The sequence below is a fragment of the Tenrec ecaudatus genome, chromosome 2, assembly GCF_050624435.1.
Source record: "Tenrec ecaudatus isolate mTenEca1 chromosome 2, mTenEca1.hap1, whole genome shotgun sequence".
Classification (NCBI taxonomy): Eukaryota; Metazoa; Chordata; class Mammalia; order Afrosoricida; family Tenrecidae; genus Tenrec; species Tenrec ecaudatus.
In genome coordinates, this window is record NC_134531.1 from 1,611,128 (window position 1) to 1,637,027 (window position 25,900).

General features: G+C 57.7%; 1 protein-coding gene across 1 annotated transcript in view; it reads right to left on the reverse strand.

Moving 5' to 3' along the window:
• Positions 1-25,900, reverse strand: part of SEMA5A (semaphorin 5A) — a 143,014-nt gene that overhangs the window by 98,932 nt on the left and 18,182 nt on the right. Inside the window, exon 2 of the mRNA XM_075540818.1 lies at positions 6,091-6,302. Within this exon, the coding sequence (XP_075396933.1) occupies positions 6,091-6,220 (130 nt within the window). The 5' untranslated portion in view covers positions 6,221-6,302. The remainder of the gene's footprint in view (positions 1-6,090; positions 6,303-25,900) is intronic.

The window sequence follows — 25,900 nt, forward strand, 5'->3', positions numbered from 1 at the left end:
CAGGCAAGCCAGGCACACTGTCATCAAGTCCCATCCAGCCGGGTCTGCCTTCCCGCTGGAAGGGGCCATCTACAGGCTAAAAGCTGACAGCAGCTGGTGATGAAGCTCTCCAGCATGCGGAGACCTCACTGCTCCGAGGGATGCCGTGCCTCCCTCACTATCCCACAGACAGTTAAGCAAAGGGTGCCAGTGTGAGCCGTGTCCTGGGCCAGGCTCCCTGCAGCCACTGGGCAGCCAAGGTGCTGGGGGAGCAAGCCGGCTGCAAGGTCAGCACAGTGCCAGGCGGCACCCTGAGGAGTCAGGGCACACTGGCTCCCACATGAACACTGATGCTGGGGTTCTCAATCTGCAAGAAGGCGGCACCTCAAACAAGCTGTGCCGGGCAGGGCAGGCTGGTGGCACATGGCCTGCCTACAGGGATCCCTCCTGGGGGACACAGAGCAGTTCCTCAGGAAAACATCAGTGAGGACAATGGGGGCCAAGTCTGCCATCCTCCTTCTCCCTATTGTAGCTCCGACTGACACAGTGTGCCTTGCCAAGAGCACGGAGCACAGGGGTGGCCTCCTCCCGGGGCTGTGACGGGAGGCAAAGGCTGTGTCCCACATCTCCCTGGATGGGTCCTTGTGCCTCTGACCCACCATCCTGTGCCTCCTCTGGAGAGCGAGCTTCCCTCCCAGGCACCTGCTGGGGCCCTGCCTGCTCTTACAGCCCAGCATGGTTCCCTCAGAACTCCCTCACCTCCGGTTCCCCACCCCTGCATCCTGGGCATTCAGCATCCTTCCGCCCTCCAAGTTCACTGCAGGTGGAACAGCTTCCTGTGAGCTAATCCTGCAGATGCCCATACCAGAGCCCCTCCCTCCACAGGACAGTGCCCCCCTCAAAATAGAACCAGGGTCCACTCCCTCCATAGGACCAGGGCCCCCTCCCTCCACAGGACCAGGGCCCCTTCTCTCCACAGGACCAGGGCCCCTTCTCTCCACAGGACCAGGGCCCCTTCTCTCCATAGGACCAGGGCCCCCTCCCTCCACAGGACCTCGGCCCTCTCCCTCCATAAGACCTGGACAGGCCCTAGCAAATGATCCCCTTGTTCTGCTGCCAGCAGCCCCTCCTTCCCAAGTAAGGACGGTTAGCTCATGTCCTCTGAGAAGCCACACCCTCCGCCCTCACATCCCGCCTGGTGGAGAGAGTACTTCTCTCCTGCCATGTGTTTTTTAGCCCTCTTTCTCCTCCACCCCATCATCTGGTTTCTGGTCCCCACCCTAATCCAGCAAACATCCCCGAGGACCAGTTTCTGTGGGAGGGAGGCAGGGTACCCAGGGACCACCCTGACAAACCACAGAAACGAACATGTCCTGCCTCTCAGCCCTGGGCTCTGGAAGTTCACACTGGGGTGTCATCCATGCAGGTCCCTCCTGAGACTCGGGATGGCTGTCTGAGAGTCCGCTAGCTCTGGGTGCTTCTAACCCCACTTCTATCTCACAGCCTTCTTGCTCTGTGAACCCTGTTTCCTCTTATTTTGAGGGTGCCCTCAGGTGAGATTGGAGCCCACCCAGCCGTACTGTGACCTCATGTGAATTCAACTGGTGACTGTCCCATCAACAGCTTGGTGTCACACCTGCACCCGTCCCCCAGTCCTGCCCCTTCCCATAGATCCATGCAGCCTGTCTGCGGGCCCCACCCTGAGCCCAGTGTGCACCAAGTCTTTCTAATTTCCACCTCTGACATTGTGTCTCGAAGGTGGCGCTGACCCCAGGGCTCAGTGAGGACTGTGCTCCCCGTGGAGAGTGACAGTTTCGGAAACCCACAGGGGCATCTGTGCCTGCGCAGCAGGTCACAATGGGTCGGCATCGCCTCCCGCGCAGAGGGCGTCCATGTTCACTGGACACGTTTCCCAAAGTGACCCTGTTGGTACCACACACGGATGAGGAATTTCCTAGCAAGGTCATGTTCACAAGGACAGGCACGTGGGGACCCCCACAAGTCTGCTGAGGAGCCCCCAGAGTCGGTCCCACTTCCCTGGCATAGGAGCCTTTCCCTCCAGAGCTGACACCAAGGTGGGCCCCCGTCCTGCCGGCCCAGCCGGCACCTTTGCACCATCACGGCCCGACCTGCAGCTCCTGCTGGCAAAGGTCTTCCTGGACCAGGGCTGAGGCTGTGCTTAGGGGTCCTGCCTCCCACTCCACTGTCCTCACAATGGCTGCGGGGCCTGGGGCCACTGTCCAGCCACCATGTCCTTACCTCACCGAGGGGCTTCCTCCCTGCCACAGGCCCAACACCTTCCCTGGTGTGACCTAAGGGCCCCCCTCCCCAGCTGGAGTGTTCGCTGTGACCACCAGCAGGTCCTCAGCATCCCATCTCCCTCCCTTTCTTCACTCACTCTCATGCCCTGCCCAGCATGTCCTGCTGCCTTCTAGAATCTACTGCTTCTTGGGGCTTCTGACCTGCGACTTCAGACCCTCTGACCCAGCAACTGCCTTGGGGCTCAAAACCAAAGAAACCACACTCATGGCCAAGGAGTTCACGCTGACACAGGAACCCTACAGGTCAGGGTGGGACTGTCCCTAGAATGTCCGGGATGTAACTTATGACTCAAGAACAAAGTCTCATCTTCACCTTGGTCCTGGTGGATTCGAACGGCTGACCTTGTGGTTAGCTGCCCAACACATCGCCCTCTCAAGACACCAGGGGTGTGAACTCCCACATGAAAGACAGTTCAGACAACGGAAGACACCAGACAAACAGAACTGAAGCAAAGCCACACTCTCCACTCCCCTCAGGTGAGGCTCTGTATTTCAACAACTCTATATAAAACGAAGCCTGGGGGGTGGGGTTCTTCCCAGGGGCTTGTCCTCAGGATAGAGAAGGAAGTCAGTGCACACGGGGTTTCCGGCCTAAAGTTGTTCCTCTGGGTGTGTGCACCCGCTGCTACCAGAAAGGTGGGCATCCGAAACCCACAGCCACTCTCATGGAGAAAAGGGAGAAGAAACCAGACCCCGAGAACCCAGGGGCACCCCAGTCCGGCTGGGCCCACAGCCCGCAGCAGCAGCAGCAGGGCGAACCAGACCAAGGCTGACCCTGCAGCCTGTGGGTCATTCCAAGACGGTCACTGTGGCAGGAGCGGAAGGCCCAGGCTTTCCCCTGAAGTTGTAGGTGGTTCCCAACTGTCCACCCTGCGGATGGCAGCCAGGGTGTACCCCATATGTCCCACTGCACCCCGACAATCTGGGTGGATCGAGAGGAACGGGGAAAGATGAGCTCACCTAGCCCAGAGAGGACCGTGGAGGGCAGCTGATGCTGAGCGCTCCTGAGAGGTTATTGGTCCCAGCCCCCAGTGGACACAGGGGTCAGGATGCTGACTGAGTACAGCAGGTACAGTGAGTAGACACAGAGTCAGGATGCTGACTGACTGACTGAGTACAGGAGGGACAGTGAGTGGACACAGGGTCAGGATGCTGACTGACTGACTGAGTACAGCAGGGACAGTGAGTGGACACAGGGGTCAGGATGCTGACTGAGTACAGCAGGGACAGTGAGTAGACACAGGGTCAGGATGCTGACTGACTGAGTACAGCAGGGACAGTGAGTAGACACAGGGTCAGGATGCTGACTGACTGACTGAGTATAGGAAGGACAGTGAGTAGACACAGGGTCAGGATGCTGACTGACTAACTGAGTACAGGAGGGACAGTGAGTGGACACAGGGTCAGGATGCTGACTGACTGAGTACAGCAGGGACAGTGAGTAGCCACAGGGTCAGGATGCTGACTGATTAACTGAGTACAGGAGGGACAGTGAGTGGACACAGGGTCAGGATGCTGACTGACTGAGTACAGGAGGGACAGTGAGTGGACACAGGGTCAGGATGCTGACTGACTGAGTACAGCAGGAACAGTGAGTGGACACAGGGTCAGGATGCTGACTGAGTACAGCAGGGACAGTAAGTGGACACAGGGTCAGGATGCTGACTGACTGAGTACAGCAGGGACAGTGAGTAGCCACAGGGTCAGGATGCTGACTGACTGAGTACAGGAGGGACAGTGAGTAGACACAGGGTCAGGATGCTGACTGATTAACTGAGTACAGGAGGGACAGTGAGTGGACACAGGGTCAGGATGCTGACTGACTGAGTACAGGAGGGACAGTGAGTGGACACAGGGTCAGGATGCTGACTGACTGACTGAGTACAGGAGGGATAGTGAGTAGACACAGGGTCAGGATGCTGACTGAGTACAGCAGGGACAGTGAGTAGACACAGGGTCAGGATGCTGACTGACTGACTGAGTATAGGAAGGACAGTGAGTAGACACAGGGTCAGGATGCTGACTGACTGACTGAGTACAGCAGGGACAGTGAGTAGACACAGGGGTCAGGAAAACACTAACAAGCACGCAGACACCCTCTGTCTCTGATCTTAGAGAAGGACTGACCTCCAGCGGCCGGGTGAGCCACTGAGGGCAGCCCCCACCGAGCCTGACCCTGACCCATTGGTGGAACTGGGCACTCTCGGGGAGAAGACCATCTCGGGGACTGGCCATTGGGAAAACCGGGTGGTGCACACTGTACAGCACACAGTCCCTTCAGGAAGGACTTGGGGACTGTGCATAGGCACTGACAAGTACATGCGGGAGGGACACTGCGTGGTCCATCTCTAGTCACACGTCTGTCTCTTCATCAAAAGAGCACTTTTTCAAGAGCTGAGAATCTTCAGAGGGACAGGACCAGCCTGAGCAGGTAAGAGCTTAGGGACACAAGTCCTCCCTGGACCCTGGGTGTTGATGGGAGGGCCTCGGCACCAGCACTGGGATGGGGGTTGGGGATGGGTTGTGGGGTACAGGATTCTGTGTTGGGTGTGGTGCTGTGGGGTTTGCTGCTCATTGGTGTGTTTGTGTGTATGTTTTTGTGGGGGAGGGGGCAGTGATGCTGGCCCTGTGACCCCGGTTTGTGACAGACAGCAGACCCCTGGCAGGTAAGGGAGGTGCTGCAGCTCCTGGGGTGCAAATGCTGAGCTGAGGGCTCATATACACAGACTAGCAGTCGTGGGGGATGGGCGCTTGCTCCCCTTTCAACTTTGCAGGCTGGAAATACCAAGGCGAAGGGTGCGTACTTGCCGAGTGAACTGGTACCATAGCAGAGGTGCTTTGCTGGTCTGTCTGAACCGCCACCCACCCACCCTCATGTGGGCAGAGCTCCGGTCAGGCTCTCTCCAGGAGGACATGTCTGCGGGTGTCGGGGAGGGAGGACGCACTGACTCACAAGACAGATCTGGGCAAATGCTTTAGGCCCAAACCCTCGCCTGCCAGAGGCCCGAGACAGGGACGAAGAAGAGCTCTGTAGGCAGACCAGGGCTTCGAGGGACACCCACGAGCCCTGGGGGTTTGTTTCTCCTAGTTCTGCTGTCACCTGTGGGTCATGCCTGGATGGCCCAAGGCCCACAGGTGATCCTGTGTGTCAGGGAAGCCTGGGCTTCAGGGTCTTTCAGAAGCAGGGGCCGCCTTCTTCCCAGCCCTAACACCATGTGGGCAGTCCCAGCCCTAACACCCTGTGGGCAGCGGTCAGCGCTTGAGCACTGGCACCATTCGGGTCTCCATATCGGACCACGAGTCAGAGTCAGGGCGATGGTGAACCCCTGCCATCAAGCCCATGCTGACTCCCATCGTCACAGAGGACAGGGCGGAGGAGCTCCCCCACAGCTTCCTAAGACCCTAAGGGACAGGGCAGAGGAGCTGCCCCACAGATTTCTGCAGGTGGACCTTCTAGGAAGCAGACAGTCTCATATTCCTCCTTTGCAGCGGGCAACGTGCTAGAACTTCCCACCTTCTTACCAGCAGTCCTGGGGGGCCATGCAGGGCACGTCCTGCACCCCATGGCTATGTCCCAGGACAGAGTCCGCAGTACTCGCTAAACTGCCTGGATCAAGGGGCTCCCTCCCACAATACCCTTGCTCGGATGGTCAGTTTATGAAATGTTTGCTAGGACAGGTTGGAACTTCCACACCTACATCCCAGCACCTAGGAAATAAGATGTACAGCCCCCCAGCACCTGGAGTTGCCCCCTCACGGAGCACGAGCTCAGTCCCAAGCAGCCACCTACCTGTGTAGGGGATGACTGGGTGCTCGGGGCGGTGGCAGTTGGACGAATCTCCCGCTGTCGCTGTCGGCTGGCCGAGCAGCCATAAACCCAAGCTGGACACCAGCCAGGCCAAGAAGCCAGGGCCCCTCATGGTGCAGGGTGGACGGCAGGCGGACCAGGCACTCGGAGTCCTCTAGCCAGCAGCTCGCCGTCCCGTCATGGGTGAGACATACCTGGAACACAGGGGAGGGGCTCAGTCAGCACCCTGCAGACCACAGTCACCCTGGGAGCACCCAGCCCCCACTCACCAAAGGAGCAGCCCGGCCTCCCCCACCCCAGAGAAGCTGTAGCACCCCCACTCCTGACAACCAGCTCCCTGCCCCCAAGTCCACTCAGCACCCCTATTGAACGGCCCCTGGGACTCATTACAGAAGCAAAAAGTCCCCTCTTCCTCCCAAGGAGCTGCTGGTGTGTCCAAACCACGGAACGGGCTCACGTGAGCAACTTAATGCTGCCACGGTGCCAATGCATCCCCAGGTCGTCCTGGAAACCGGGGCTCTGAACGGCACGCGTGTAAACATCTCCTTGCCTTTAAAAATGTTCTATCCTTTCTAAGGCCGCACCCCTTGCAAGCCCACGCGTGTCGGGGACAAGGGTGCACGTCAGTTCTCTGGCTACATCTGAGTGACAGCATCTGGGAGGACGGGGCCTCATTCGAGAGGACTCGAAATGTGTTCCTCCCAGCACCCGCTGGGGCGGATGTTGGACAGAAGCTCTCTGCCAGCAGGGAGATTTCTCAAGACCATCTGGGGACACAGCACAAGCGTTTGTCACCGTAATTGAAAGGGCCTGAAGCCGAGGCGGGCATTTCCGGGCGTAGGAAGACCGCGTGGGGCCACTCTAAATAAACATAGCCCTGTAGATCAGCAATGCCGCTGTCACACCTACACTGCAGCCCAGTGGACCTTGGGGACAGATCTGGGCCTCTGAGCAAACAAGCAGAGGGAAATAAAATGCTGTCAGATGAAAACACAGAGACAAGAGGAAATCATACACTCGTTTGCTTTAAGAAGCATCTCACCTGGATGAACAACACAAATCAGAAACACTGTCATGAGGACCCTGAGGACAACAGAGCCGAACACTGCCGACCGCCCCCACTCTTCCCCACAGCTGCCCGGCTCACATGCACTGTGTCCATCACTGTCACAGATACACCGTGTCCATCAATGCCACAATCAGATACACTGTGTCCATCACTGTTAGAGATGCACTGTGTCTATCACTGCCATAATCAGATACACTGTGTCCATCACTGTCACAACTGGATACATTGTGTCTATCGCTGCCACAATCAGAGGCATTGTGTCAATCGCTGCCACACTCGGATACACTGTGGCAACCACTGAGCTATGCTCTCTACCAGAGTACAGAGCCTCAGCTTTCTCCCTTGGAGTGGACAGGGTTTGCCTTGCCCTTAGCAGCCTGAGAGGTAACCACCAAGCCACCGGCTCCCGTCCCCAGGGAGCAGTGGAGGTGAGGGAGCAGGCAGGGCTTCTGGAGAACCCACATCCCTCTGTGCAGGACTCCAGGAGACTGAGCTGTTGCCTGCGGAAGTCGGTCCCTGGAGACAAGGGGACTTGGAAGGAACCTTGGAGCAGCAGGGAACGCAGCCGGGTGGCGGACACAAACACCAGGCAGAGGGAGGGGAAGCGTGTGAGGGTGTCACAAATCAAAAAGCAGCAAAGCCAAACAAGACGCGTCTGGATTTACACCGACAACTGAGAGAGCAGACGCCGACACCGCCCACGGGGGTTGAAGTCTGATGACTCGGGGGTGGGGGGCGGGGGTTCACTGCCCACTGAAGAGCAAGGCGCTTCTCCCCAGCCCGCAGGACACAGACGCAAGCCCCGGTCACCGAGCCCCTCCTGGAAGAGACAGATAAAGAGGATATGGAGAAGAGAGAGAAAATAGACCCCCTTTTTCTTTAAAACTCCTCTCACTACTAAGCAGAAAGTTTTTCCTTTTTGTAAAGTTTGTAGATAGAAAAACAGCAAGAAGTGGTTGCCCCAGGGAGTGGAAGCCGCTCCCACTTCCCTGCTGGGGCCTCATGAGGCAAGCGAGTCCTTATTTGGTCTCTGAACGCTAGTGGCCATGTCTGGGGTCACACGGGGATCCAGCGGCCGGACAGCCAGTGACCATCAGCGCACTGGGCCTGACCTAGGGGTCAGGGAACAGGGAGAGCAGGAGGCTGGACAGGAGGCAGGGAGGGTCTGCACAGAAGGCAGACAGGGACCGAACGGAGGCCAGGTCTTCTCCCGAACATTGTTTTCTGGAATGTTCTTCAGCAGAATGGGGACACACACACACACACACACAGCATTTAGCTCCAGGACAGCACAGTTGCGAGTCAGAGACAGCATTGTCACCGGGGCCCATGGAGATTACAGGCGACAGCCCTCCCCTACGGCGGATTTGCTGACCCCTCTGGGTGAAGCAGGGTCCCCAGTCTGACCTAAGAAGTGACATGGTCACAATCCCATGGACTGAAATGCAGCCCAGCTATCCCACTGGCCCTGACAGACCAGGGCCATGCTCTGTGAGCCACCCTGCAGCGGGCCACCCACGCGGGTCTGCCTCATGGGGAAGGAGGCGGCCGCAAGGTAGGTGGAGGTGTGGTCACTACTGGTCCCACGGACTTGGCCTGCCCTGGGCCCGCAAGAGACCCCCACTGTGGCCACTGTGTATTTAAGGGGCATCCAACAGGGATGGGGGAGGTCAAAGTCTCTGCTGGACACCAGAGTTCTCACTGACTGGTCACCAGGCCTGTCTTCCTGCTTGGTCCCATCTGAAAACCCCTGGAAACCTGTGCACAGGGAGACCCTGCTGGACCTGGACACCTGCTGGGCCTGGACACCCCCGATACAGGTCCTAACATCCGAGCAGCCACCTGGCAGGGAGTGTGAGCACACGCCCATGAGCACACATTCACCCACATGCATAGCACACCACATACAACACACACACAATACACAGCACACATAACCCCACAACACACATTCAGGCCCCAAGAAGCTCAGCCACACTCAGCCACTTGGCCTTGGGCGGAGCTTGAAGGGCCTGCCATCACACAGGACAGGAGTGGTGCAGCAGGGTGGGCTTCAGGCTGTAGTTTCAAAGCTGTGCATGGGTCCTTGAGAGAAGAGCCAGCCGGCCGGCTGCTCCCCTGCAGATGGCCACTCCGCAAACCCTTAGTTGGGGGGCCCGGCCAGGGGTACAGTGTGAGTGGGAACCGGCCACACAGGGCAGAGTTCAGGCTTTCTGCTCCTGTAAAGGTCCCAGTCTGGGGCCCCTGGGAGCCGTGGTGCCTGTCCTCCAGAGTCAGAGTCTGCCTGGCCTCCCCCGGCAGAGGTGCCTGTGTTTGGTTTGCTGGTTGTCTGATACAACTACATGTGGAGACAAGAATCCCCTCTCATGCCCTGCGGAGCCCCCGGCCACTGTTTGGACAGCGCCCCCCCCCGCCCCCGTTGCAGGTATTCCACGCATTTCCTCTGTGAGACCACTGATCATGGGCCCCTGCCTCTGGCCATCACCATATCCACAGTGCCCATGTCAGCGGTGACCTTGGAGGAGCAGGCAGAAGGTCACGTGGCCTTTGGGTTCAGCTGCGAAGGAGGCCAGCCCTGAATGACGTCATCACATAGTGGCCAACAGGCCCCGGAGATGAAGGCCCATGATGGCTGTCAGCCAGGGGCACAGCCACACATGCGAGCCTACTGCCCAGTGCCCTCCTGTGCTGCCAGAGCGCTGGATCTGGTGAGGGGACTGAGAGTTTGTCTCTGAGCGGGGAGTGTCAGCTGAGACTCAGAACACAAAGCCGAACCAACCTCCCCATGAGAGGAAGTACAGACAGGAGAGTCTCCCTACAGATCAAGCCTGACCCTGGGCAGCGTCTCCATACAGGTCAATCCTGACCCTGGGCACCTTCTCCATACATCATTCCTGACCCGGGATAAGGCCCCCGTCCTGCAGGCATTCAACATCAGTAGTGAGGTTAGCCAAGGCTGCCCCCAATCACAGCACAGTCATGGCCCCAAAAGCTCATCCCCCTGACCCCCGGGCTGCCTCCACACCCCCACAGCATGACAGCTGCTGTGGGAAGAGGAGGCATCTGTCTGCTCAGATACAGATGCACGGGTGCAGAGACCATGGTGGGCAGTCCTTCTCCAACCTACAGGGTCACCAGGAGTTGGAACCAACTCATGATGTGGGGTTCAGGATGATGGCATGAGTGCCGACACATCTGGGGTCCCCATTATGAATCTGTAAGAGTTTAATATCCACTGTCCCATTGCACGTCTCCACATGAAATGTGGCCGGTCTCCCAAGATGCTTTAGTCATCCCTGGTGCAGATGGACGGATCAGGGGGACCCAAGAACCTGCCGGAGTCGTCCTCTGGCTGCAGATGGGGCCACGGCAGGCTGGGGGCCCAGGAGTGTGTCTGCCTGTAGCCACCCAGACCTCAGCCTTAGCAGGAGGGGGACCCCTGCTCTTCGTCTGGGCCAAGACAACCAGGGGCAGCCCTGACCCCTGGAACCTTCACAAGCTTGGCTTATGCAGCTGGGGCTTGAGGATGAGTGGTCACGGGAACCAGGGAAGGTGGGCATCTGGGAGGCCAGACACACAGGCCAGGCCAGGCCCCAGCCACAGTCGGGTCTCGGGCCTGCAGTTGAAGCAAATGGGCTGAGACTCAAACACAGGGCAGGCCAAGCCAGGCAGAACTCACAAGTGTCCTTGGGGGACATTGCACCAGAAAGTTCTGTCAGAAACAATCCTACACAGCAGGCCACTGGGGGCCCAATCCTGACACACACCCCAAGCCCCTGGCCCAGGCAGCGGGCCCCACGCACCCCTGCTTACCAGGGGTGTCTCGGAGTTAGAGCTTGGTAGAGCAAGGCCAGAGCACAGACTCCGAAGTTGGCCACCTGACCCAGATATTTACAGGCGGTGATGCCGAGGATGGGCATCACGCAGGGCAAGTCACTGAACAAAGACAGGGGGCGGGGAAATCTCAGACAGCAAGAAAGCTGCGTCCCAAGGCCAAGTGGGCTTCCCTGGGCTCAGAGTGGGCATCACTGAGAGCCAAGTGAGCGTCCTGGCTTTCTGACTTGGGGGTGAGAGGACACACCCGGGACGGCACGTGGGGAGAGCGTGAGACCAAAAACATCAGATCTCAGGGCCTCCCTGCCAGCCCCACAGACAGGCTTCCACCAGGCCACTGGACAGTGGACCAGGGCCATGGGGTGGGGCTCTATGGTAATGACATCATCTGTTGTCAATTTGAGACTTAAGAGTGAAGGGTGGAGTTTACCTGTCAGTCAGGTCGCTGCTTGAGGACCTCATTTGGAGGCGCTAAGGAGATAAACAGCTCACTAGGGCAGGACACTCATTTATCCCTGAGAGACATTTCTGGTGATGAGCCTGATGAAGCTACCCGGATGCATCCAGTGCTTGGGAGCTGGAGGAGCCACGTGGAGACCCCTTTCAGTCCTGAGATGCTTCCACTGCCACTGGATCCATAAGACTTCCCAGCTGCTGACCTGCGATCTTCCTACATTCGTCATCATTACATGTATACAGTGACTCTGAAGAGGAATTTGTGGACTAGTATTCAACATATGGGCTAATATTGGACTTATGGACCTAATCTGGACTGGGCTAGGATGTTTTCTTAATATACAATTACTCTTTTATATAAAGCTCTTTCTTAAATGCATACCAGTCACCTTCCCACTGCACGGTGCTGGGCACACAGGGCCCAGGACAGATGCTGGCCAGGGCGACACTCCGACCACATGGCACTGACCACAAATGGGCATCAGAGCAGATCAAACCCCAGCGTGCCCCCCGGGCGGGCTCTGCGTGTGCAGTGCCCCAGGAAGCTCACGCACGTGGTCAGTCCACTCTTCCTCAAAACGGCCTCCCCTAAGTAGCACAGAGCCCTGCCTGGCCCGGCACCAGCCTCGTGGTCAGAGGAGCAGCTGATGGACGATTGGGGGTCACTGTGTCAGTCCATCCCCTGGAGAGCCCTGGCTTCTCCACAGACGCTCTACTCTACCGAACATTATCTCCTTCCCAAGAAAAGACCTCTCCCGAGGGAGGGTCCTAAGTGAGGCAGACTGTCCAGGCCCCCCCACAGCTTACATCTCTCTACAGAGGGCCGCCCACTCCGTTTTGTGGCTGCCCCACATGACACTGCCCCTCACCACTACTGCCATCAGGATAATCCCTTCCTCATTCGGACGCCCCTTCTCACTGCCCGGGTGCTGTCCGCACCCAGGGCCATCTGCTGTTCCGGGTCAACACAGGCCCCACCAAGAGTCCGCTACCTGGATGAAAGCAGAGGCGGGCACCCCCCATGCTCACGGCAGCCATGACCACAAGAGGGAGAAGTCACAAACACCCAGCATGCACCAGGAGCACAGTGGATGGAGGGACTCTGGGGCACACATGCTGGGCAGCAGCACGTCAGCCCCAACCCACAGGGACCCTGATCCCAAGCCATAGTGACCCCATGTGCAGCAGGACAAAACTGCATCCAGTCCTGAGCTATCCTCACAATGGTCCCTGTGCCTGAGCCCACTGTTAAAGCCAGTCCATCTCCCCGAGGGCTTTTCCCTCTGTACACTGCCCCCTCCACTTTACCAGGCGTGAGGTCCTTCTCCAGGGGCTGGTCTCTCCTGGCCCCACGGACCACTACACAACCTGAGGCAGCAGCGATGGGACCCCAAACCCCTCAGGTGCGGCTGGCCCAGGAGGAAAGAAGGAGCGGAGAGGCCCAGGCAGGAGCCGTGGGAGCAAAAGGACAGAGTGTTTCCCAGAGGCAAAGCTGGGGACCCGAAAGGTCCTTCCGTCCTCCTCCCCCTCCCCCCCCCCCCCCCCCCGGTTCTATAGAGGCCATAGGCAGAGCAGGGCGATTGCAACTGGCTGCTGCTCAGCAGGGCGGAGAAGGAGTTTTGGTCAAGAAATAGCAACCAGCCAGGGTCACTGCCGGAGCAGATGCAAAGCTGTGAGTGCCTCCAGACAGCGCGGCTGTGCCCTAGCTCAGGAGGGTGGAGGGGATCGTAGGAGCAGCGCCAGGCAGTGTTGGTGACATCTGTCGCAGGCTCCACCAGGGAGCAGGGTGGCCTAGATCTCTCCCGTGGTCACAGGCAGTGGGGCCGTTGGAACGTCTCCACTGAATCAAATGGGGTCTTTCCTGCCTGTCTGTCTCCTGTGGGCACCAGGCTACAGGTAGCTGCGAGACACCCTGGCCCGGCGTGTCGTGCCCAGGCTCTGGGGAGGCGGACAGGAAGAAGGCAGCTCCCGGGTGCGTGTGGCGCGGGTGTCCCGGGCTTCGTCAGGGCTCAGGTATTCTCACTCGTTCAAACTTGATCGGTCACCACCCAGCTAGCTCACTACACCGGTGGAGGTGTGACAGCACACCTTGAAGGTGTGCCATCATTAGCAGGCAGCCCAGAGAATAGCGTGCTTGTCCTCAGACCTAGGGCTGGGGCGGCTGACGGGGAGGGCACAGCTGGAGAAGCCACCGCTGGAAAGCAGGCACAGACCAAGCAGACACGACCGCCTCGTAAAAAGGCTGTCGGTGAATGGGAAATGTCCGGTACCGCCTGCCCGGGCTCACTTCCACGTGTCCCTGATGTGCGCACAGGAATGCCTGCGTGCTACCTAAAAGAAGGAGGTGTGTCCACTCGGGGCACTGGAAGAAGGCCCAGGGGCCAGCCCAGTGCTGGGGGGACACACGTGGTCACTTGCCCAACGGACGAGTCCCTCAGCAGAGCCCGTGAGACAAGCAGGGAGCGGAGGCCTTTCTCTGAGTGTTTCCCACACAGCTGCTAAGCCGAGGTCAGCAGCTGAAAACCCCCAGCAGCTCCACAGGAGGAAGACAGGGCTTTCGACTCCCGTGCAGAGTAGCCGTCTGGGGAACCTGCAGGGGTGGGTCTGTCCTGCCCCACAGGGTCGCGGTGGACGTGAGTTTGGTTTGGGTTCATCAGAGCTTGCGGCAGAGGGCAGAGGCTGGCAGAGCCCGAGACCAAGCACCCAAGTCACCCCTCAAGCCTGGAACCCAGCTCACCCCGAGGCTCAGCGTTTGGGGGTCATGAGAGGAGGCATCACACTAGGGAGACCGAGGCGGCTCCCGGGCATTGCCGCCCCGTGCAATAGTCCAGAGGACAGCGCTGACCCAGGGCCAGAGTCGGCAGCGAGGAGAGAGGGGGCGGCAGGGAAGCAGGGAACAGGAGGACATGGGATGCCGGAGGCTCCCCACTGAGACAGAACAGACCCTGTGCCAATGGCTCTGAACGCATGTCCCACGCAGACAATGGGGTGCGGGAGGGGGATTGTGATCAGTCTCCGTTCATCCGCCTGAGCTCTGCCTGGGGACCCACACCTAGCCCTCGCTGAGACACCTCCACCATCCCCATTGCCTGCATGGCGCTCGAGGATCATTGGAAGTCAGCCCTATGCAGCAACCCCCCGTCCAAGGGAACAGCTGCCTGCTCAGGGGGCACAGGACGCCCACCACCTGGGCCTTGCCAGAGACCTGTGGCCGCGAAGTGGGCATCTGCCTCAGAAATGAGTCTCACTGTCATCTCGACTGAGCACGTTTCTGGAAGGGCCTGCAGGGGTCCGGCTCTCTCCTTTCCGATGAGGATCTGTGCGGGGCTGAGGTGGGTGCTGTGCTGGAGCCTGGAGTGAGGCAGACAGTGCAGGTTCAAATCCCAGCTCTCCATCTAGTGTAGGTGGTGGGGCCCGAAGCAGGGGGCTCCCTCGGCTGTGTCTCTGCTTCCTCCTCTCCCAGAGCGGGAGCTGGGGGCCAATGGCTAGGCTGCCAGCCCAAATGTCCACGGTTCTGAGCCCCTGGCAGCTCCTCGGAGAAAGTGGAGGCCCACACTCTCAGACACTCTTCGGAGGGCCCCTGTGTGCTGGAATCCACTCAGCGGCCGTGGACCCGGGCGGGGGGTGACCCCAAAGGGAATGACAGGAACTGAGCAGGCCCCTGGCAGCAAGAGCCCGGGCCCAGTAAGAACATGCCAGCTGGCAGGATCCTGGCCCCATGTCGTGTGAGGGATGGGCAAGGGCCCTCCATATGATGTGAGGACCCCTCCATTTGTGACCCTGTGTGCCATAGCCTCACCGCTGACACATCACTGAGGTGATGCTGATGAGGTCGGATGCTTCTGCAGAGTCAGGCCCTGTCTCCACTCAGCCTCTTTTCAGAAGTCAAAGCAATTAATCAAGGGGACCCTACCACCAGGAGAGCAGCTCATGGGACAGAAGTGGCCTTTGGACCCTGGGATCCTGTACAGGGAACCTCCTGGGCCCCAGGAGGGTTGCGGGGGGAAGTGTTGTGCTCAGGGAGCAACAAGGGCAGACAGAGAGGGGACCTTCCCCTGCCCTCGGCACCCTGAATTCTGGTGTCCAGGCTCCCGAACAAGAAGAGCAGGTGACATAGTGAGTGGCACATAAGCTGCTAACTGCTAGGTTAGTGGTTTGAGCCCACCAGCCACTCCGTAGGAGAAAGATGAGGCTGTTTGCTCCTGCGGGGATTTAAAGTCTCGGGAACCACAAAGCGGGCAGTGAGACGGCCAGGGCGTTTCTCTGGGCCACTTGGAGGCCCCCTTCACTCAGTAACTACCAAGAGCAGAGGGCCTCACCGAGCTGTCTACGACCTCCCTCACCCTGGTCCACTCAGGGTCCAGCTGGTCCCTCATTCCCCCAGATGCTTTCCTGGTCCTGAGAATGCAGGTTTTGAAGTTCAAAGAGGGCACATGCCCCTAGAGTGTCAATACTGCCACGCAAACTTTCAGCAAGGGCCCCAGCAAGACGGCCTGCCAGGCTCCCCACCAGGAGTCCAGCCTCTAGAGGAAGTCACAGTATAGCAAAGATGTCCCTCTTCTCTGACAGGACTTCCCAAAGCAGCACTGCTCCCCGGAAGCAGCAAAAAGACCTCACTGCTCACAGCCCGTCCCTGTGCATCAGAGCATTACTGTGGCCCTCTGGTCCCAGGACAGAGCTGCGGCCCTCCGGTCCCAGGGACAGAGCTGTGGCCCTCTGGTTCTAAGGTTGTAAGCAGGACCTCCTTCTGAGGCCCCCTCTCAGGGGACTTGAACTTCGGGGGTTTCAGGCAGTGATAGAAAGTGGGGCCTCTAGCAGGGAGATGACCCAAGTCCAAAGTTAGCCGCTGCTCTGTGCCAACAGGGAAGCATGTGGTTTAACTTTGCTAAGTCTGTGCTTCTGTAAATAAGGATAAAAACAGTAACCTCTCTGCAGGGAAATGATGAGCTTTCAAAAATAGCACAGGCCGATCCATTCCTGACTCAGCGCGGTGCTCGGTAAACAGTCTATACTGTAGCCACCGCCCTGCCGAAGGAGGTGTCCCTCACCCCGGGGATGCCTGTCCGGGTCCCCTGCATCTGTGCCTTCGTGCCCTGTGTCAGCCATGAAGGCAATGGCACACAGGGGAGGCTTCAACAAACAGAAGACTACTCTCTCACAGGTTAGCCAGTGGGAAGCCCAGCTCAGGGTGCTGGCTCCAGGGCCCGGCTTTTGCTCTCTACCCATGGGCCCGGGGAAGGCCTGTCTCCTCTCAGCATCCAGGGGCCCAGCATCTTGGAGGTCTTCATGTGGCTTGTCTCAGTCTGCCAGAGTCTACGAAGTGCTCAGCACAGGACCTCTGGCCCAAAGGACATATCTGCCCAGCTCTTTCCTCTTGGTTGGAGCAGGGCTCTTAGCCCCACTGCTCATTCCTGGCCCCATCCATCCTCGCTAACCAAGCAGAAACATCCAGATGTGGACATCAGCTCCCCTGGAGCACGCTGAGAAGAAGGCTGGGCACTGCAGAACACCTCGCGGTGCTCAGGGGGCAGTTGTGCAAACAGACCGAGGGATCCATGCCTGGTTTCAATTCGGGAAAGGAGTGTTTCTGGGTTTTTCCTCTCACCACACATATTCCGTCTGGATGCTGAGCAAATCATCAGAGAAGCTGGATTCTGCGAAGCAGAACCAGGCATCGGGATTGGAGGAAGGCTCGTAACAACCTGCGATATGCAGATGACATAGCCTTGCTTGCTGAAAGTGAGGAGGGCCTGAAGCCCTTGCTGATGAAGATCAAGGACTGAAGGCTCCAGTTCTTTACGTTGTGACTCAATGTCAAGAAAACCAAAATTCTCACAACTGGGCCGATAGTCGACATCGTGATGAATGAAGAAAAGACGGGGGTTACCAGGGCCTTTGTCCTTCTGGGAAGCAGCAGGCAAGGGATGAAAGGGCGTGCTGGAAAGCCTCGAGGTAACTTTGACACTAAGGTGTGCCTGGTCTCTTGAGGCACCTGTGCATGTGGGAGCGGGAAACTAATAAGGAAGCTCAAAGAAGAACCGGTGCATTCGGATGAAGTGACGAATGCTCAAAGTTCCACGGGCCTGTAAAAGCACAAAGTGGAAGAAGGAAAGGCCTTAGAGGCCAGGACAGCGAGACATCTTACATGCTTCGGACGCGTTGTCGGGAGAGACCGGAGACCAGGCTTGCAAAGCCCACCACGGCCCACGGAGTCCATTCTAACTCCCAGAGAGGCTGGGGCAGGTTTTAGAGGCTGAGTCTTCACAGGAGCAGACAGCCTCTTCTTTCTCCTGCAGAGCAGCTGGTGGATTTGAACTGCCAGCCAACCTAGGTGTGCCTGGAGGCTATGATCTGTGCCGTACAAGCAAGCCCAGTGACTCATTCCTTCAAAGTGTTTGTTTCCGCCGAATGTTTACATAACTTTTGCCCCCTGGGCACACCTGCAGCAGAGGAGACACACATGTGCAAAGACACACTGCCAGGCCGATGTGTGTCCATGGGAGTTCACCCACTCTCCCTCACACGCCTGTGTGTCTGCCTGTCTGAACAGGACAGCTGATCCCAAACAGGGTTTCAGACTGGGCTCATCTACAGAAGGCCCATGGAATTTTCTAGAGCATTCTATGAACCATGGACAGGGCATCAGGCCGCTGAGAAGACTCCCTGCCCAGACCCGGATGGGGGAATGTAGCAGGGCCTGAAGAGTGGGTTCTCTGACAGCAGGAGAGATGGCCACTAGACTCTGCCCCCAGACAGAAGCGAGCCTGGGCCATGAAGCCCCCAGCCAGGCAGAGAGTCCTGCACACCTTGCCGCCCCCTTCCCAGAGCTAGGGGGCACTGCCAGCTACTTAGCTGTAGGCAGGACCACCAGAAGGGAAGACGGAAGGACAGACATGTGAAACCGGGGCTGGCAAAGCTGTGAACCTGCCCAGGTCTTGGGGAGAACGGGTCACATAGTATCAGGAGAAACACCACCTGAAGTCGCCATGGAGGCAAGGACAGACAGGCCTGGACTCACATGTCCTAGATGGGTCATCAGGAAAGACTGATTGACTAGAAAGAAGTGTTGGGGCTGATCGGGGAGCACAGCGGCAGAGACGAAGGACCCTCCTGGGGACAAAGTGACAGGACGCAGCTACCATGGACTCACGAAAGGGCACAGGGCTGGGGACCATCCCCTCCTGCTGTCCTCCAGGCCCTAAGCCAACAGCTGCAACAGCATGTCAGCACCTGCACAGGCCAGGGCAGAGCATGAGGTGCCCACAGCCAGCCCCAGCCAGGAGCCAGTGTCAGCCACCCGGGCAGCCAGGTGTATACTGCGGCCACCGCATCACCCAGTGCTGGAGACTGCACCAGTTCTGGGCTCAGCACAGGACACACAGGCTCACAGAGTGCCCAGGCCAGCCTGGAGAGACCCCCCACCCCAGGTTCCCCAGCCCCTCCCCAGGAGCAGCCGTGCCCGTGTCTGAGCTGGACGTCAGGCTAGCCTCCCGAGAAATCGCCTCTCAGAAAAGAGGGGCACCTGACGGCCAGTAAGAGGTACAGCTTGGGGGCTGACTCACATAGGATGGAATGTTCTGCAGGCAAGCAGGCGCCAGGTGGGGCGGGCCCAGGTGAGTCCAGGTAGGAGGTGGGTGGGAGCCAGGTAGGGGACACCCAGGTGGAGGCAGGCCCAGGTGGAAGCAGGGTTGGGAACGGATCAAGGTAGAAGCCCGGTTGGGAGCCAATCCAGTGGGGAGCAGTGAGCGAGCCCAGGTGGGAACTAGGTGGGGGGCAGATCCAGGTGGAGAGTTGAGCAGGGAAGGTGTCCAGCTGAGTGCTGGGCAGGAGAGACCCAAGTGGGGAAAGGCCTAGGTGGGAGCCACGTGAAGGATGAGCCCACGTGAGCACCAGGTAAGGGTGACCCAGGTGGGAGTCCATGTGGGGGAGGTTCCAGGTGGGAGCCAGGTGAGGGAGCAGGCCCAGCAGGTGTCAGCCCACCAGGCCAGGGTTTCCAGTGTCCTGCCTGCAAGGCCAGCGCTCTAGCAGTGGGGTGGACGTTTTGTGGGTGTCCGATCAGATGGTCCAGGCACTCCGAGTTCACAGGCCTGGACCTCACAGGATGGGACCTGTCCTCCAGGTGTGCACCCCGCTTACTCATGCAGGCAGTGGAGACACAGGACAGGGTCCCCAGGGCCTCTCCTCACCCAGACCCCATCCATACTGCTTGCTGCCACTGCCTGAATCAGAGTGGTGGACAACAGTGATTCGACATGTCTGAGGACCCTACCCCCACTCTCCCCCACCCCCACCCCCCGCCAAGCACTGGGTGCCCAGGTAGTGTGCAACTCTGGATGAAGAGGTCACCAGAAAGTCCCTAAGTGCCTGGGCCCCAGCCACACCAACGCCACGGCCAGCAGTCTGTGCGTGACCACCTCACGGTCTGCATAAGAGGACCACAGGCCCGGAGCCTCGGCTGCAATGACCAAGGCCGCCCGGCAGAGGCTACCCTGGACGATGCTACCTAGCCCCCAGCAGCCCCATGGGGCTGTGAGTGCCCGTGGGAGGAGCAGGCAGGCACGGTGAGCCGTTACGGGTATGCCTGCTGCATCGTGCTCCCTCTGAGCACGTCTTCACCAAAACCACGCTCCACACAGCACGGCTGGAACCGCTTGGCAAGAGGACGGAGGCGCCCCAGGCCTTTGGAACTTGAGAAAACACACCCATGGCGGGCGATGCTTCAAGGGGGCACCGCCGGGGCTGATGGCGCATTACGTCAGTCAGAGTCTTCAGGTGGGTCAAGCGCAAGGCTGGTTCCTCACCTACTGCCCAGGGGGTGCCTGCTGTAGGGAGCAGGTCCACAGGGGCACTGGAAACTCTCCCGTCACTATGCGATGCTGACCTTCAGCGAGCAGGGTCGCCTGCCCCCTGATGCCTGGCCTGCTGCCAGGCCCATGCCACCTCAGGGACAGGCATCCCCCGGGATAGGACGGACTGCCCACCCACGCCCCCACGGGACCCACGCTTGTCTCCCGGGGTGTGGGAACCTGGTGTGGACGCATACTACTGCAGTGCATGAGGCATGAGACTGCAGGAGGGGAAGTGGGGGTCACCGTGAAAAGGGCCAGCTCGGGACCCAGTGACCCCGAGGGGCTCATGCCGGTGGAAAGTTCACGGGGGTTGGGATCTGAAAACCTCCCGCTGGTTTGTTTTAGCGACAAGCCGAGGTGCCGTCAAGGGAGGAAGGCAGGTCTCCAGGACTGAGGGGTGGGAGGTGGGCCGTGGAGGGGGCCACGGAGGGGCAGCACTGAGGCTGCCATCAGTTGGGTGCTGCTCATGGTCAGCCACCCAACGGGACACATGACCCAGCCCTGTGGCATCTTCACTGCCATGGGTGTGCCTTCTGCTTCGTGGAGGATCTCCCTCTGTCTGGTGGCCTCCTGCGTCCAGCCCTGCTGTCTGGCCACTGGTCTCTCCTGATGGCACGCCCACAGTGAGTGAACCAGCCTCCCCCTGGTTGCATTCAGGAAGCATCCTGGTAGCATTTCTCTCAACAAGCGTCATGTGAAATGCCGAGGCAGGCACCCAGACACACACTCCACTATCCACACGTGGGGACCCAATGGGACAGGGAAGAGTCACATCATGGGTTTCTGGGACAGGAATTCTTTGCTGGAGTAGAAAGCCTCATCCTTCGCTTACGGAGAGACAGCTGGTATCAAACTGCCGACCTTGTGGATTCAGCAGCCCCATGAGCTCATCACCACTGTGCCACCAGCCTCTCAGGAGGCTTCAAGGTGGCAGCGTTCGCCAGAGCCATGGCTCCCTGAGCAAACAGGAAGAGAAAACCAGCAAGACCACTCAAGACACCAGGACAAGGGTCTTGCTTAATAAACAGCTGTAGCATCTGCTGCCTGAGGCCACCAGGGAAGAGCCCGTGACACCCCACCCGCCACTCACCAAGAGGAGGGGACGGCCAGCGGCACAGGAGGCTGGATTTCGGAGACATGACTGTCGCAGCACGGACCGCCACCACGACGCTGAAGGTGGAGGCTCAGGCCTTTTAGCCACTGCTGTGTGCCATCAAGCCGACCCCCGCTGCTTCAGAATGGAGCGGGAGCTGATGGCCAGCCCTTCTAGTGTAGAGGGAGGGCTGGGTTCACCGTCTGCCTTTGCAGACGCACAGGAGTGGAGGGCAGGCTCCTGAGCAAAGGGCAGGGCCCCAGAGGCTAAGGCCAGAGAGAAGGACAGTTGTGGATGCCCCTAACCCCAATGGCCCTGAATCCCAGTCTGCAGGCAAGAAGACCTCACCCTTAGCCTGCTGTAGATCACATCGGTGTGCTCCCTTGCTGAATTCCATTCAGAGTCCCTGCCAAGAGGCAGGCCCCAGGCCTGTGCTGGAACAAGCCTCTCACAGGGAGGCTGAAGCAGCCACCTAGGCCCCAAGGCCCAGCCAGGAGTCAGGCAGAGGCTCCAAGGGGACCCAGTGCCCCTCCCGGCCACCCACATCCCCAAGGTCCAGCCAGGAATCAGGCTGAGGCTCCGTAAGGGCACAAGCCCTTTCCAGCCATGCCCATCCCCAACCCATAGGCTGAAACTTGAATGGGGGGCACACGCAACTCCCACCCACCCCCATCCCCAAGGAGTCCTGGCTGGATTTCTCAGCCTCAGGCTCAGAGGCCCAACCCCTCTCCCCCAAGGAGCCTTGGTTACAAACCATGGGCTGAAGCTTGGAGGTTGGTACCTTCCGGCCACCCATGTTCCCAAATCACAGCCCGGAGACAGACTGTGGCTCAGAGGGGCCCATGTATCTCCCAGCCACCCACGTCCCCCACATCCCAGCCAGGTGTCAGGCAGAGGCTTGGAGGGAGGCCCATGTACCTCCTGGCCACCCACATCCCCTTGAGGAGTCTTGGCTACAAACCACAGCCTGAGACTCAGAGAGGCCCCATGCACCGCACCGCCTCAACACCTACAGTTCCCAAGTCCCAGGCAGACATCAGGCAGAGGCGTGAAGGGGGCCCATGCACCTCCCTACAGGCATGGCCCAACAATCCTACCCGTTCACAGTGGCTCAAAGATGAGTTAACTGAAGCACACCCACTCCCACCCCACCCAGAATGCAGGTCGCCCCTAATTTACCACCCAATGAGTAACAGAACCGATTCTACAGCCTGCCCACACCAGTCTGCACCCAGCAGTCCTGCACACACCACAGCCTGCACACACCAGTCTGCATACACCAGTTCTGCACACACCACGGCCTGCACACACCACAGCCTGCACACATCACAGTCTGTACACACCACAGTCTGCACACACCACAGTTCTGCACACCTCTGCTCTGGGAAAATGACGGTCCCAGAAATCTTCAGGGCAGTTCTGCCTTGTCCTACAGGTGACTGTTAGTCAGAGTGGCCTCAATGACAGTGAGTGTGATGGGCAGGAACACGGTGTCACCAGCCGCAGGGCCCGGTGTTCAACGCCGTGATTTATAAAGATCTCAGTCATAAAAGCAAAAGGATGAAACACTCTAAAAACATAGGCACTTGACCTAGGTTGAGGCGCCCTGGTGGAGTCATGGTTAGTGATGCTTTGGGCTGCGACCCTCACAGTCAGAGGTTGAAAGCACCTGCAGACCCATCGGCTTGAGGAAGACGAGGCTGTCTACTTGGTTGGTGAGTTATAGCCTCGGGGACTCACAGGCAATGCTGAGAGTCTGTCTTTTTCATGACTGAGGTCAGCAGGGCATTTGGAGGAGTCGGGATGCCCTGTCCCTACTGTGACGCACTCACTCCCAAGCGTACGACGTCACCACCTTGGTGGCCTGATGGTCTAAAACAGCGCCAGCCAGAGGGAAGGTGGACCCTGACCTGGGGTTGCCCAGGGACTGAGGTCCTGTGAGGAGCCCCAGGACAATCACCAGAGTCCTCTCCCAGGACTGCATGTCCCCGTGCTCCCCTGTGTCCTCCATGCTCCCCATGTCCAGTGCTACCCTGCAGCAGAGTGAGTAAGTCAGAAGCTGTCCAGGAGCATGTATGGACGGGGTGCAGTCGGCAGGTGGCACAGGACACCGAGCTGGACCACACAGTTCATTTGGCGCCAGTACATGTCATCTTGATTCATCCCCAGCTTGCTGGCTCGAACCCGCCCTCCCAAGGTATCAGTGTGTTAGTGCACAACCAGGACCACACATTCCCGATGGACCCAGACATACGTCCACCACCCTGGACAGCTGGCCCCAGGCCTGTGGCAGGAGAACAAAGTAGCAGCAAGGACAGAAGACAAGGAAGGTGAATATCACATAAGTAACCACAGCTTTTTAATAGCTATTAGATAAGTGGGTGGGTGGATGGGTAGGTGGACGGGTGGATGGATGAGTAGGTGAGTAGGTACGTGGATGGGTGGATGGATGGATGGATGGGTAGGTGGATGGATGGATGGATAAGTAGGTGGGTGGGTGTATAGATGGATGGATGGATGGATGGATGGATGGATGGATGGATGGATGGATGGATGAAGTAGGTGGGTGGGTGGGTGGTTAACTACAGAAATAAATTCATTGACACTTTATAAATTCATTTTGGGGATGGATAAGTAGGTGGGTGGGTGTATAGATGGATGGATGGATGGATGGATGGATGGATGGATGGATGGATGGATGGATGGATGAAGTAGGTGGGTGGGTGGGTGGTTAACTACAGAAATAAATTCATTGACACTTTATAAATTCATTTTGAGAACTTTATATCAAGGAGCAATTTTATATGGAGAAAGCATCCCAGCCCAGTCCATATCAAGTCCATAAGTCTGATATGAGCCCATTTATCCAATGCTATTCCACAAATTCTTCTTTAGACTCACGCAGCACATGCAATGATGCCAAAAGCAGGAAGATCGCAGGCTAGTGGGTGGAAAGCCTTGTGGATCCAGTGGTGGTAGAAGAATTTCAACACTGGTGAGGGACTCCATGTGGCTCCTCAACAGAAAGGTGAATCAGAGAGCGTGTGGCCTACTTACAGGTAGAAAGTGAGGAAGTTTCAAGAATTCTCATGAGAAGGCTACAGCCACCAGGAGCAATCATCAGGCTGCATCATTCCGATTGACAGGCTATAGACTCCACCACTATAACTTATTTATCAAGTTGACATGAAATTATGCAACTATCACAGATGAGAGAGAGAGGTGAATGGATGGACTCATGGATGGTGAATGGATGGATGCATACATGATGAACAGATAGATGGGTATATGGATGGTGGATAGATGGATGGGTGGATAGATGGGTGAATGGATGGGTGATGGATGAGTGGATGGGTGGACGGATGGGTGAGTGGATGGGTGATGGATGGATGGTGGATGGCTGGATGGGTGGGTAAGTAGATAGGTGGTATATTAGACAGGGTTCTCTAGGGAGACAAAACCAGACTGCTAATAATATATATATATATATATACATATATATTATATAGATAGATACATATATAACACAAGAAATGAACTGTTAAATTATATACAGATAGATAAATATATAATACAAGAAATGAACAGTTAAATTATAAAGCAGTACAATTGGCTCAGTGCAACTCACTCCCGGGAGAGAGTTGTGAGATACTGGCAGTCCTTCAAGTCCTGAGGGCTGCCAAGTAGGCCTCTGTAGAGAGATTCAGGCTATCCCGGCTCAGGAAGCAAACAGCAAGGCAGGTCACCAACCGTCAGCCAGGTCACCAACAGTCAGTCCACAGCTCCAGAGATGTACATTTCAATCAATAAATTTCAGTCGTGTGGTCTTAAAGGGGCCTCAACTTATAGCGACACAGTCCACAGGCTAGGCGTCCCACAGGTAGTATAGCCTGTAAATTGAGGCACAGAATAAGGCAGCCACACACTGGTCCGATGATCAAAGAGCGAGAGACAAGAAAGACGAGGCTCACAGAGTTATTTATCTCTCCACCCTTCAATTAATTCCACATGTGTTTATCGGCCAGGCTGGCACAATAAACTATCTAAACCGACCCCTTGCCAACCTGGCACGGGTACATAATTCTTTAGCCATATATACTTATATTATTTCTGGACACTGATGAAATCACACTGATACTTATCATCAATCATCTATCATACATATAAATGAAAACACACTGAGTACAACTGTATCTGATATATCATACCTGAACAAAGGAAAGATATGCAATAAGCACATAAAAAGAAAATACACTGACAATTACAAACCTCGCTTTTGCAATTCATCACGTGGTCATAATTGAGAGATAGAACTACCTTCTACTGCTACCCATTCTGTATTACCTTTGCCCTCAGCAGGCACCTCAGCTGGCTGTGGTTTTTTCCCTGGCGGGGTGACCCAGACCTTCATTCCTGCGGGGTCGGGGTCATTACAAGTCCTGTCAGGATTGGGTTGCTGTAATTTTCCATTTACTTTAATAACAGGGCAAG